The 14,988-nt window shown below is 37.1% G+C and overlaps 1 protein-coding gene across 2 annotated transcripts; it reads right to left on the reverse strand.

Annotated features, from left to right (window-relative positions):
* Positions 1–370: 370 nt before the first annotated feature.
* On the reverse strand, positions 371–13,777 carry LOC112782247 (uncharacterized). Of its 2 annotated transcripts, none has more exons than XM_072229697.1 (4): positions 13,585–13,777; positions 13,432–13,493; positions 13,200–13,354; positions 371–2,161 (listed from the first exon to the last, which is right to left on the reverse strand). In XM_072229697.1, the coding sequence occupies exon 4, from the start codon at positions 2,158–2,160 to the stop codon at positions 1,024–1,026; it is 1,137 nt and encodes a 378-aa protein (XP_072085798.1). In that variant the 5' UTR covers position 2,161; positions 13,200–13,354; positions 13,432–13,493; positions 13,585–13,777; the 3' UTR covers positions 371–1,023. The 2 variants fall into 2 exon arrangements, 1 of the variants encoding a protein (XP_072085798.1); XR_011878474.1 differs by lacking the exon at positions 371–2,161 and adding an exon at positions 5,470–6,147.
* Between the last annotated feature and the right edge of the window lie 1,211 nt (positions 13,778–14,988).

Below are 14,988 nucleotides of genomic sequence, written 5' to 3' on the forward strand. Positions count from 1 at the left end.
GTAAGTGAGGGAAAAATCAAATGATGGCCTCAATCATCTCTTGGTATGTATCTATATTCTATATTGGACATATAGATTAAAACAAAGTAAAGAACATCAGAATGAAAAAGAAGGTCGAAACACACAGGAATGAAATTTATGGTTTGAATGTAACCATACAATTAAGCTCAAAACTCACAGGCTGTGTGTTCTCTAGCTCAAAAAATCATATATCAGTTATGTATGTCTTGCAAGTAGAAATCAAGAGTTCTCATTATTCTCAATGTAAATATTAGGGTGGCTTTTAAAATCTTAGTGTTCCTCCTTGATGAAATGTTGTTAATTAACTAACATGTAATGCTATATATACAAGGTGTGTGGATTGTTTTAATTTACTAAAGTTTCTAGTTTACTCTTTTTATTTTCAATTAAACCAAACTAATATATGCTAAAAGGGTAAACTATACTAATTAATCCACATATTCTATAACTAATAAGTTTAGAATTGCAAACTAAACTAAATATCTAAGATATAAACTAAAGTGCAAAATGCGGAAATAAGGTAAAAAAAAATATAGCAAAAGAACAATGTGCAAGTACTGAAAAATAAAAATAAATATAAAAATACAGAAAAATAAGCAAAATAAGATAGAAGAGTCTGTAGTGGTTCACTAAAAAGATAAGCCAGGGATGGCGACCTCCCCACACTTAAAATATAGCATCGTCCTCGATGCTCACTCAAGCTGGGTGTGAAGAAGTGTCATCACCGGAAGGATGGGCTGCTGGTATCTCTGTGGTGGTCTGAGGGTCTGCAGACTGGATAAGTGTAGGAGGATCTGTCTGCTGTAGTGGAGGCTCTGACTGTATCGGAATCTCCGAGTCTGCGGCCTGTAGCTGGTGGTGCTCCTCATGATGCGACGCAGCCTGCTCTTGTCCTGCCTGCTCAGCCTCTCTCTGTGCATGTGTCTCCTCCTCATGCTCGTCTGCCTCCTCCTCAGATGGCTCTGATGGTGTGTCAGGCTCAGAGGGGATGTCGCTGCCGAATCAGATTATCAACTTAAGGTGCTCATAGCGTCGCTTGTTGCGGCGCTCAGATCTCTCATATCGCCGCTGGTTGCGGCACTCCATCTGGTCTAGCTGCTGAAATAGGCGGTGCACAAAGTGGTAGATGGGCTCTGAGGCAGGCGGGGGTGTAGTGGTGGTAGCTGGTGCAGCAGTAGATGAAGAAGGGGCAGCTGAAGGTGTGGCTGTCTCATCAGAAGCGGTGAGGAATGGGGGTCTATAACCTAAAGCTTGGAACTTCCTACTGTGAAGAATGATCTTCTTGCAGTCTGCAGCAGTCGGCTTTGCATCAGCCAGCTCCCAAGGCACGTCAGCTCGGCAGCCTAGCTGGGTGATCAGATAAGGGAAAGGAAGGGTGCCTCTGATATGGGCCCTGGTCATGTAATGCCGGATGAAACGTGGAAGATACAGGTCCTTACCCTCCAGCACACACCAGATGAGGGTGATCATAGCAGCGGGCAGCTCTGTCTCATGAGTGCTCGGCATCACATAGTTGCTCAGAATCTGGTGCCATAGCCGAGCCTCATCATTCAGGTAAATCAGCTTGATTCCTTTAGGCATTGCTGTGTTATTTCCCATGACCCAGGGGACAGTAAGATCAAGAGCTATTCTCTGCTTGACAGCATCCCAGTCAAATCTCATAAATTGCATATCCTCTTTAGGCTGAAGGTGGAGGATGTCCTCAATAGCTTTCTCAGTGACCAAAATATATTTCCCTCTGAGGTGCACTGCATCCAGGGAAGTCTTGAAATAGTTGCAGTAAAACTCTCTGACCCAGGAAGCATTGACCTCTGTCAAGTTTCTTTCCAAGAAGAACCAGCCTCTCTGTTTTATCTGTTTGAAGGTGTACTGCTGTAGTTCTTCTGGAATTTTTAGAGTTTTTTTCAGGTACAGGTTCCTGGAAGTGGCAAACACTGGACACTTAAGCTCACAGTATATGTTTGCAAATTTAATTGGGTCTGTGGCAGTGAGGAGCTGGTCAGCCTTCTCCTGCGGGGTAAAGTGCTTTTCCCGCCAGGAGTCATCATGCAAAATGTCCAGGATGGACATAGAGGATTCGCCTCTTTTCCTTTTACCAGTGGTTGCTTTGCCCTTTCCTTTGTGCTGAGGGTCGGACATCCTGAAAAAGTAGAAATTTCAGGATATAATTGAAGAACAAAAATAGGAAAATAAGTAGGCAATTAGAATAATTGCAATATAAGCACATAGTGGTAAAAGAGCAAGAGAAGCATGAAATGAGTTGAATATATGTGCAATTTGGATTGTAATCGAGTGAAAAAGTTTGAAAAGAAAAAATACAATTCAAAAGGAGTGATAAGCGGAATTCAAGTTAAATAGGAAAAACTATGATCATGCCCTGAGTTAGAAAGTTGAAGTAGTTAGGTTAAAAGCAAAAGAGAAGTTAGAAAGTTAAAAGTGGTTAATATGTGAAAAGGAAGTTAGAAAGTGAAAGCAGTGAGTTAGTAGAAAGAAAGTTAAAGTAAGTGGCATGATTGATGGTTTCCATTGTAACAAGAGATTCAGAAATTTAAAGAACAGTCAACTCATATTCAAGCAAGGATATCAGTTTATTGATGATAATTCATATAGAGACAGGAGTATCTAAAGCTAAAATGAAATCATCAATAATGCAAGTTATTAACCAGGGAATGGAAAGGAATAAGAATGCGAGCCCGTGCATTCATGAATTGGTTTGGTTATAGCTAAGTAATGCAAAATGCAAAATTGCCAAAACCAATACATGAATGAAAATGAAACAATTTGCAGAAAATTGGGCAGCATTCCGGCTAAAATTGGATGTTCCCGGGTAATAAACAGTAGGAAAATTAGTTCATATAAATTTAAATAAAGCTGCAAATAGACACAAATAACATGAACATGAAAGAGCAGTGTAACAGCAGCAAGAAACATGGAAGAACAATATATGAAGAATATGATCATCACAGCAAAATCAAAATTGCGAAATAGATTAAACAAGTAGCAAGAACGGTGCAATTATCAGGCCTAAATCCACTAACCACATCCTAGCTGCCTAACCACCTAAAATCCACTACAAACATGCATCTCTAACTATCCTATTCTGAACAAAAATTGAAAGACTAACTAAGGTATCGAAAAGAGGAATCGCAGTATGGCAGAACCTGGTGTGTAGAAGTAAAAATGTATCGAATAGAGATGAGGGCAGAGAGATGGTGGTGGTGACACGGCGGCACTGGGAGGGAGCACGGCGGTGCGGTGGTGGAGCAGGGGCGGGGTAGAGGTTGGGGTTTGGGTTGGAGGAGGTAGGGGGAAGGAAGGAGGGGGTGAGGGTTGTGGTGGTGGGAGGCGGCATTGGTGGCGGGGTGGTCGGGGCTGGCCGTAGTGGGGGAGGGGCAGTGGTGGTTGAGAGGGGTGGAAGAGAGGGGAGGGAAGAAAGAAGAGAGGGGGAAGGGGTGGTTTTTGGTGATGGGGTGCGGTGGTGGGGATGGCGCGGTGGTCGGCGGTGGTGGCTGGAAGTGTTGGTGGTTGGCTGGCGGAGGAGGGAGGGGTTGCAGAGAAGAGAAGGAGAAGGGGGGTATGGGGGCACGACGGGTAGGGTTTCGCATGAAGGGGGTTAGTATTTTTGAATCCACACGAACGCGTGGAGCACGCGATCGCGTGACTAGTGTGAAATGGGTTCGACGCGGTTGTGTGATTGACGCAATCGCGTAGGTTGGGTAAAAGATGGGTGACACGGACGCGTGAGGCACGCGACCGCGTCGCTAAAAATTGTGCCAGACGCACACTTCTAGCGTCGTTTCAGCGCAACTCTCTGTCTCCATTTAGGGGGCCATAATATCCACGCGACGCGGACGCGTCGCTCACACTTTCGCGTGGGATGAGTGTTTTGCAAGTGACGCGTTCGCGTTAGGGACGCGAACGCGTGGGCTGTTTTGTGCTAAACGCACACCAGCCGCATGATTCCAGCCTAACTTTCTAGGCATTGGATCTTTACGCCGATTTCCTTCTCACGCCCACGCGTGGCCTGCGCGCTCGCGTGGGGTGAGATATTTTTTTTATATACAATTATGCAGTATGCAATATGCAGTGCTAATGTAGATGCTATGAATACTTCTAGGTTCAATGAAAATAAAATAGAATAAAAACAAACAACACGAAATAAAATTGAAAAAGAAACGATCATACCATGGTGGGTTGTCTCCCACCTAGCACTTTTACTTAAAGTCCTTAAGTTGGATATTTGATGAGCTTCCTGTTATGGTGGCTTGTGCTTAAATTCATCCAGAAATCTCCACCAATGTTTGGAATGCCAACAGCCTCCGGGGTCCCAAATAAGGCACGTAAAGCCTGTGAGCAGCTTCAAACAGATTCTTAGGCTCTCGGGGTGATGAATGTCAGAATAGATTCCAGGATCCCAAACTTTGCTTTTAAATCCGTCTTTGTTTTGATCTATATTCTTCCATCTGGGCGGTTTAGAAATTGTATTCTCACCAAGATGACCAAGTGCCTTCCAAGACCCATTCAATTGAACTTGATACCAATCCTTGTACTTCGAATTGAAGCGTGGAACCTTATTGAATCTTGCACACCAGCTCTGAGTACGAGCCATTTCCTTCTTACTCTTAAAGTCGCAGAGAGCTCTAAGCTGACCATCTGTTTCAAGCAAACCATATTCAAGTGGAAAAGTAAAGATAAAGGTTAAGGATTGTACCCACTTGAAGCTTGTATTAGGTGGTAATGGCCTTGGGATAGGTGTTTCCAGTGGTTCTGTAAGCTTTACTCCCTTGTATTCTTCTGTGAATTCCTCCACTTCTTTGCAAAATTCTTCAAATTTTGACGAACCAGATTTCCTATCGATAAAGAAATTCACAAATATGTTATCGCGTTGCAAGTATAGCTTCTAAACCAACAGAAAATCTTTTCGTGCAAATGTTTTGGTTGTTACAAGTAACAAACCCAATAAAATTTATAAACCAAAGTATTCAAACGTCAGGTCGTCTTCTCAAGGAATTGTAGGGAGGTGTTCTTATTATTAGCTATGGAAAAGGTAGAATTTTGGGTTTTTTAAAATAAATAACAAGTAATTTAAATGGCAGGGAAAATAGATTAATAATCAATAAAACTCTTGGCAAGGTATGAAAATTGGAAGTCCTATCCTAGTTATCCTTATCAATGGTGATGAGAATTGAGTTTTGATCCCACTTAGTTAACCTTTACTAAAGCAAGGGAAAGTCAAGTGGTCTAATTAGTTAGATCCTCAAGTCCTAGTCAATTCCTAAGAAAGGACTAGAGTTAGTGGGATTCAATTCAATTAGCAAAAATAACAATTATCAATCACGATGAGTTTGATAACTCAAGAGTTACCAATTAATCAACCAAAGCCAAAAGGAAAAAATCTAAATTAAATTAAAAGCATTCATATAAATAAAGGAAAGCAAAGTCAAATCTAAAATACCTCAATTTATATTAAATAAAACATTCAAATCTAAATGCGAAGAATTCATAAGCCAAATTGGTAACATGAGTCAGATACGAATAAAAGCATTAGAATAAATAAAAATATAAAAGGAATATTGAACCTCAGAAGAAGTTGAAATAATAAGTTGAAATAATAAGAAATCCTAATTCCTTTAAGAGGAATCCTAATCCTAAATCCTAAGAGAGAGGAGAGAACCTCTCTCTCTAAAAACTACATCTAAATTATGAAAAGTGAATAATGGAGGAATTCCCTAAATGGATGCATTCCCCCACTTTATAACCTCTAATATGTGTTTTCTGGACTTGGATCTCGGCCAAAAGAGTTTCAGAATTCGCTGGGGGCGTTTTCTGCAGTTTCTGCACGTGGCGTCTGTCACGCGTTCCCGTGGGTCACGCAGTCGCGTCATCTGGAGTTCTGCTCTTCCATGCGATCACGTCGGTCACGCGTACGCGTCATTTGCGTTCTGCTCAAGGCACGCATCCGCGTCAGTCACGCGTTTGCGTTGCTGTCTTTTCGCGCTAGGCACGTGGCCGCGTCGTCCATGCGTTCGCGTCGCTGCCCTTTTCTTCAAAACTCCATTTTTGTGCTTTCTTTCTAATTTTGTATGTTTCCTTTCTGTCCTCTAAGTCATTCCTGCCTTAGGAGATCTGAAAATACTTAACACACAAATCACGGCATCAAATGGTAATAAAGGGTAATTAAAATTAGTATTTTTAAAGCATAGGAAACATGTTTTTCACATATATCACATAATAAGGAAGGGAAAGTAAAACCATGCAATTTACATGAATAAGTGGGTGAGGGATTGAATAAATCACTTGAATTGGGCACAAAATACATCATAAAATATGGGTTTATCAACCTCCCCACACTTAAACAATAGCATGTCCTCATGCTAAATCCAAGAGAAAGGGTAAAGTTAGAGTGGTGGAATCTCATGCAATGCATTCTATTCTAAATCCAACTACCTAAATGAGTCATGCAATTCTAGTTATTATTCACTTGTATATAAAGCTTACATTTAGTTAAATTAATTCATATCCTCAAGGAATCATATATACATAGCCAAACCCTAGATAATGTTAAAGCACTTTTACAATTGAGATGGGTAAAAGTATTTCTCAAACTTGCAAGACAATTAACAATTAAGCAGAGATATATGGTGATGAGCTATTGAGCTCTCACTGGATTTTGTGTTTACTCTCTAGTCACTCAGTGTTTATTGGGTTAATCACTCTATTCTTCTTTCTATCCTTGCTTTGTAAAACTTTGTTTTTCATCTAATCAATCAACAACTATGGAATATAGACATACAAAAATCATGAGGTCTTTTTCAAGGTTGTAATGGGGCCAAAGTAAGGGTAAGGGTATATGTATAAGGCTAAGTGAGCTAACAAAGTGAATCCTTGATTAGTCTAAGATCTCACCTAACATACATACTTTACATAATTTTAAAGTTCCTTTACCTATTTTCCCAAATTTTCTCACTTTGCATTACAAGCTCATGCATTCAATTTAATTTTGAAATTTTGTCCCATATGCATTGATTTTTATTTTGCATTTGGGGAATTTTTGTATCCCCTTATTTAAATACTGAAAATAATTTTTTTTAAATCTATGCACATGGTAATTTAGTTATTTTGATTTCACATGAGCATGCTTCCCAAATTTCTGAAATAACTTATTCATTTTAAATCCCTACTTTGTTTCTATCATCCCATGTTCCCATAAAATTCCCCACACTTAAATTGTACACAATATCTATCTTAAGCTAACCAAGGATTCAACTTGGGATTTTTATTTTATTTTTCTGCTTACGGCTAGTAATGTGGTTATAGAACAAGAGGGAATTAAAAATCTCAAGGGGGCTAACAAGGGTGATGTAAAAGGTAGGCTAAATTTGGGGTAAGTGAGGGGAAAATCAAATGATGGCCTCAATCATCTCTTGGTATGTATCTATATTCTATATTGGACATATAGATTAAAACAAAGTAAAGAACATCAGAATGAAAAAGAAAGGCAAAACACACAGGAATGAAATTTATGGTTTGAATGTAACCATACAATTAAGCTCAAAACTCACAGGCTGTGTGTTCTCCAGCTCAAAAAATTATATATCAGTTATGTATGTCATGCAAGTAGAAATCAAGAGTTCCCATTATTCTCAATGTAAATATTAGGGTGGCTTTTAAAATCTTAGTGTTCCTCCTTGATGAAATGTTGTTAACTAACTAACATGTAATGCTATATATACAAGGTGTGTGGATTGTTTTAATTTACTAAAGTTTCTAGTTTACTCCTTTTTATTTTCAATTGAGCCAAACTAATATATGCTAAAAGGGTAAACTATACTAATGAATCCACATATTCTATAACTAATAAGTTTAGAATTGCAAACTAAACTAAATATCTAAGATATAAACTAAAGTGCAAAATGCAAAAATAAGGTAAAAAAAAAAATACAGCAAAAGAACAATGTGCAAGTACTGAAGAATAAAAATAAATATAAAAATACAGAAAAATAAGCAAAATAAGATAGAAGAGTCTGTAGAGGTTCACCAAAAAGATAAGCCAGGGATGGTGACCTCCCTACACTTAAAATATAGCATCGTCCTCGATGCTCACTCAAGCTGGGTGTGAAGAAGTGTCATCACCGGAAGGATGGGCTGCTGGTGTCTCTGTCATTCCTCTTCACTTCTTTATAGCTTCTCTTGAGCTTAGCATGAGGACATGCTAATGTTTAAGTGTGGAGAGGTTGATAAACCACTATTTTATGATTTATCTTGTGCTCAATTGAGTGGATTTTATCAATCATTCATACACTTATTCATATGATTTGCATGAGTTTACGTTTTCCTTCCTAATTTTGTGCTATGATTGAAAACATGCTTCTTTGGTCTTAATTTTGATATGTTTAATCTTCTCTCATTATCATTCGATGCCTTGATATGTGTGTTAAGTGTTTTCAGAGATTACGAGACAGGAATGGCTTAGAGGATGGAAATGAAGCATGTAAAACTGGAAGGAATACAAGAAACTAAAGGAACTGCTAAAGCTGTCCAGCCTGACCTCTTGGTACTAAATCGACCATAACTTGAGCTACAGAGATCCAAATGATGCGGTTTCAGTTGCGTTGGAAATCTAACATCCGGGGCTTCGCAATGATATATAATTTGCCATAGCTGCCCCGAATCCAGGTGACGCGAACGCGTGGATCACGCGGACGCGTGACCTGGCAGAAACGCAATCCACGCAAACGCATGAACGACGCTTTTGCGTCACTTTTCTGCGACCTGTACGTACCAGAATACGCTGGTGGTGATTTTTGGGCTATTTTTGACCCAGTTTTCGGCCCAAAAAATATAGATTAGAGGCTATAAAGTGGGGGAATGCATCCATTCATTGGAACGAGTCCTCTATTATTCACTTTTCATAATTTAGATGTAGTTTTTAGAGAGAGAGGTTATCTCCTCTCTCTTAGGATTTAGGATTAGGATTCCTCTTAAAGGAATTAGGATTTCTTATTATTTCAACTTATTATTTCAACTTCTTCTCAGGTTCAATATTCCTTTTATATTTTTATTTATTCTAATGCTTTTATTCGTATCTGACTCATGTTACCAATTTGGCTTATGAATTCTTCGCATTTAGATTTGAATGTTTTATTTAATATAAATTGAGGTATTTCAGATTTGACTTTGCTTTGCTTTATTTATATGAATGCTTTTAATTTAATTTAGATTTTTCCCTTTTGGCTTTGGTTGATTAATTGGTAACACTTGAGTTATCAAACTCAGCAGTGGTTGAAATTAGCAGATTACTAATTGATCTAGATCGCTCTAAAGCTAGTCTTCCCACAGGGATTAACTAGGACTTGAGGATCAAACTAATTAGTCCACTTGACTTTTCTTTGCTTTAGTAAAGGTTAACTAAGTGGGATTAAAACTCAATTCTCATCACCATCGATAAGGATAACTATGATAGGACTTCCAATTCTCATACCTTGCCAAGAGCTTTATTAGTTATTATTTTAACGACTTGTTATTTTACATTACTTGTTCCTTATTTAAAAAAAACCCCAATTTACAAGATTCACAACCAATAATAAGAACACCTCCCTGTAATTCCTTGAGAAGATGACACGAGGTTAAATACTTCGATTATCAATTTCAAAGGGGTTTGTTACTTGTGACAACCAAAACTTTTGTAAGAAAGGAATTTTTGTCGGTCTAGAAGCTATACTTACAATGGAAATTTATTTGCGAAAATTCTAGATCGCGCAAGAGTTTCGTTTTTCAATGTCACAACAATGAAATAAATAACTGGGAGTAGAATCCCGAGTCGTTCTTCCAAAGACTTACACTAGAATTCACATTGTTGGTTAAAATTTTTTGGGATTTTTGGATTGCTTACGGAAGAAGTAAAATGACAATTATATAAAATCAACAAATAGCTAACAAGCATGTATCAAAATAACTACAACTAAAACATATAAGAACAAGAGCTATGAAATTAAAGTGAGAAAATTAGGAATCGAAAGCTAGTAGAGGTGAATAACAATCAATCAATATAAAGGTCTTGGCTAGGGGGAGAATTGGAGTTCCTATCCTTATTGTCATTATCACTTGTGATGGAAATTGTCCATTGCTTCCACTTAGTTATCCTCTAACAAATGAAGGAAGGTCAACTGAATACAATTAACTTGAGTTCACATGTTCTACTAAAATCATAGTGAAAGACTAGTTTTAGTGAAGTTCAAACTAACTAGCAACCTCCAATATTCAATCAACCATAGGCTTTGACAATTCAAGAGTTTCCAATACTCAATCCCAAAGCCAAGAGTAAAAATCTACTCCATAATCATAAAATGCATTTTCACAAACACCTTATGTGCACTAAAAGAAGACATCATAAAATTGGAAAATAAATCAAAATCAAAGGTACCTACTAGCAATAATCAATAATAACAATTCAACTAGCACAATTGGGACATGAAAAACTTCAATGCATTAATAAAATCAAAATCCAACAAGATCCAAAAGCAAGATCCAAAACAAATAAAATTGCAAGAATGCTTAGTAAATTGCAAAGTAGAAACCACAATTAAAATAACAATAACTGAAATTAGAAAGGATCTAAGCCAAGGATTTAAAAGAAAAAGAGCAAGAAACCCTAAAACCTAGAGAGAAGTGAGAAGTTCTCTCTCTAGAAATTAAAAACTATCTAAAACTATGCCAATGGAATGTTCTCTCCTTCTTCCTTCACTCCCAGCCTCTAATCTGCAGAATGGGCTTGAAACTGGGCCATTAGAAGGCTCTAAAATCGCCCCCAGCGTATTCCCTTAAGTGAGGCATGTGATGCTTGTCACGCTACGCATCGGCCACGCATACGTGTCAGCTGGACTCTTCACATGCCACGCGTGCGCGTCAATTGAACTTTGCTTATCCCGCATGCGCGTAAGCTACTAGCGTGCGATAACTAACTAATACACTTATCCACGCGTACGCGTCAGGTACGCATGCGCATCGGTACCAGCTTCTCAATTCTTCAATTTCTTGCGTTCCTTCCACTTTTGCATGCCTCTTTTTCATCCTCCAAGCCATTCCTTCCCTATATACTCTGAAATCACTTAACAAACCAATCACGGCATCGAATGGTAACAAGAGAGGATTTGAGAATTAGCATTTTAAGGTCTAAGAAGTATGTTTTAAACTATGAAGCATAATTAGGAAGGAATCATCAAAACATGCAATTTACATGAATAAGTGTGAAAAGAATTGACAAAATCCACTCAATTTAATTCAAAATAACCCATAAAATTATGGTTTATCAATGTCTTGCATCTAAAAATCACAGAATATGTATGGGGTGAGAACCAGAGGTTCTCAGCATAGTAAAGTTCCTGCATAACTAACATATAAGGTCTCGGAAAAGCCAAAGGCAATCCTAAAACTTCCGACAATTGAATCAATCTTATAAAACATAACTAAACCAAAAATAGATTAGGTGACTAACTAAGGATCTTCATTCTATCTAACACTCCTCTTTCCATCTCCTCCGAACCTCCCTACCGCCACTGGAACCATTTGTTTGAAATACAGATATTACATTCAAGGAAATCATAGAATTCAGATACAACAGATAAACAGGTAGCAAGTAGTTTATGCGATCAGTTAGGCATTCCAAACAAACACATAAATGTATATGATGCATGCCTGTCCTATGGTTCATGAGTTTCATCTGTCGACTATATAGCCAACCTAACAAGTCCTGGTAGCTAACCATTGGACTCTCCCTCTGTCGTGCATCCCCAAAAATCTCAAATCATAATCATATAACACACACCGATGTATATCCACGGGGGCGAGCTCATCTGGAAGTGTCCGACCACACTTACGATATAGGGTCAGCAGAATATCGAGTCTCAACATGGAACATGTGGTGGCAAGCCACTGTTTTTACCCAGGAAAACTCGTATCTCAGATATTTGGAAGTATAACAAACCACATAATCATTCAATAATCATATAATCATTTTCAGCCATAATTCATTTATTAATACATCCATCTGACTCAATACATAAGCATCACTTCCGCCATTATCATCAGTGAATTCATATAATCATTAACAACCATGTTTCATCATTAGCTTTACCTCTTTCTTCACCAACAAGTTACCTTCCTCACAGCCTTAGTTATACTCCACTACCCAAATTCCACCTATCAGGCTTTAAACAAGAGTAAAAAGGATTTTAAAAACTAGAGGAATGTATTTAGAAGTAAAATCAATGTTTTGAAAAAACAAGGGCTCGCATACGCGACCCCTTGCCCGCGTACGTGGGGTGTGCAACCCGAAATGAAAGCTCGCGTCGCGTGTCAATCTTCGCGTATGTGCCCCTACAAAAATTCGACCTCTCACATACGCGTACACCTGCTCGGGTACACGAGACACCAAAACCGACGAGAATGGTCACGTCACGTGCGAGGCTCACGTACACGAGTTACGCAGGGTGGCCAAAATGTTCAAATATTGCAGAATTTCAGCTTTTCACACCAAACTTCCAATGCACATATCTTTCTTGTTTTAAAATATTTTTCATCCGTTTTTCAAAGGATGTAAACCTCTCAAACCAAATTTTATTTCAAGACAAGTTTAATAAGATTCGGAGGTCCGGAGGCTAAGTTATGCTCTGTCAAAGTTGATCAAAAATAAGAGATTTCATTAAGTTTACAAACCATTAACTTTCAAAACATACCAATCTCAAACCTTTCAAAACCAAACCAAACCTTACCATAACAGCATCAAACCTTTCTCAATCATATTTCAATCCTCTTTATTCCTCCCACAACCCATCGATTCACCACTTCCATCAATTTCAGTTCAATAATTCAAGTTCACAACAATATTTCAATATGCCTCATCAATTAGCTCTATCAAGTGTAATCTCAACAACACACTAAATATGACACCAATAACAACTTCAAATTCACTAATCCTTATACATACCAACCAATATCATATACAAAGTCACACACACAATTTATAAGAGCCTCAAACACAACCTCCAAATCACTAACTAACATACATATTACGCAATCCTAACCAACAACAACATTAACAATTCAATTCCTATCTTACGGTCACTAACCTAAGTTTTCATGAAACATTATATTTTAGCTACGAGAAACCGAAACCATACCTTGGCCGATTTTTCGATAAACCCGGAACACCTCAAGCGTTCACCGCACCACAAGCTTCTCAACCTCAGCCCCTCCCTAAAGGACCTAGCCTCCAAAACTTGATCTCAAGCTCCCAATTTATCAAATTGACTCCAATTCACAACCAATTTTCAATCTAACATCATAATTACCACTATAATCAATATATAATTCACTAATTCAATAGTACACAAAGAGGTTGAGGGTGCTTACCTTGTCCACAGCTCAAGTGGGCTAAATCCGACAATATTTGCAAGTTAATTCGAACCTAAACACTGAAATCAAGCAAAAATTCAACATAATCACACATTGAATTTTCAAAATTTAGGGGAGGAGAAGAATGGAACTGAAAAGTGGATTTCATACCTAATTAAGGATTGTGCTTTGTAGAACTCGACGCTGCGGTCGCGTGGCCGCAAACGGTACGGCGATCGGAGCTCTGGATCAAAAGTTATTTGGATTTGAATATCTAAGTGAGGGTTTGTGTGTTTGGAAGGTGTTCTTCCCTTTCCTTGGCTGAGCTTTAGCGTTTCAGCATGCATGAGGAAGAAGCGAGCTCATTCAATTAAGTGGGTTGGATGGGTCCTTAGCTTGGCCCCATTTTGGGCCTGGTTCGGTTTAATTTTGGGTCAAATTCTTTAAAATTAGTGTTAAAATTCTTATTTTAATTAGTTCTATCTCATTAAACTATAAAATTTCATTTTCTAAATTTTTGGATTAATAATCAATTTATTGGCTATTATTCTTACAACATGTAGTAACGGTACGAAAAAAAACGTACACGCGTGAATATAAATAATTTGTATAGACTTGTAGTGAAAAATGATTTATATGTGGAAAATAATACATTTCTAAAAACTTATTTATTCCTTTCCTACACATATATACAAGAACTAATTAGGATGTATTGATGTTAATTAAAAAAATGTAGTGCAGGAACAGAATTAGATAAAATATTAAAAGAAGACCAAAAATATTTACACAATAAAATAAAATTAAAATAAAATTAAAAAAAGACTAAAACTAAAATTTACATGTAAAAAATTAAAATTTAAGAAGAAGTCATTGTCCCTTCTCCACTAAGTGGCTCCACCACTGATCTAGTGATAGTATAAGTATCTATTCTGAAAACAAATGAAAAAGACATAAAATTCGAAATCTAGTCCTCATTCAATGAATCTACTTGAAGCAGCAATAATCATAGAAATGAATTCCTTAAAATCTCCCCAATATATTTCCAAAATAAAAACTATGTGAAAAATATCTTGGCAATAATACTTTCTACTATATAAAAAAAAATACATATTTAGTGTTTATAAAAAAATTTAATTATGTTATTATAGAATATTTGATTATTTTTCTATATATAATAAATTTAATTATTTTATTATGACAGATAGATTTCAATTTTTTAGTAGTTAATTACTTTATTAAAAAAATATATAAACCAACATATATAAATATAAATAAATATCTAATAATTTATTTGATAACTAATTTTTAATATTCAGTATTTTTAGTAGCTACTCTTATTAATCTTTTGAAAAAATATTTAACGTGCGTCAAATACATTTATGAAATAGAATGATGGCTTTCCCACATATATTTTAGTTTGGGTTAATAATTAAATTAGTTCCTAAAAAAAGATAAGGTATTTTTTAAATTTATTACTAAAAGATTTTTTTGATTAAATTGATCTTTTAAAAATTGCGAATTAATAATATTTGTCCTCCAGTCACTATTAACAATTTTCTTTAAAAATTAATGTTG

This window comes from Arachis hypogaea, chromosome 20, assembly GCF_003086295.3.
Source record: "Arachis hypogaea cultivar Tifrunner chromosome 20, arahy.Tifrunner.gnm2.J5K5, whole genome shotgun sequence".
Lineage (NCBI taxonomy): Eukaryota > Viridiplantae > Streptophyta > Magnoliopsida > Fabales > Fabaceae > Arachis > Arachis hypogaea.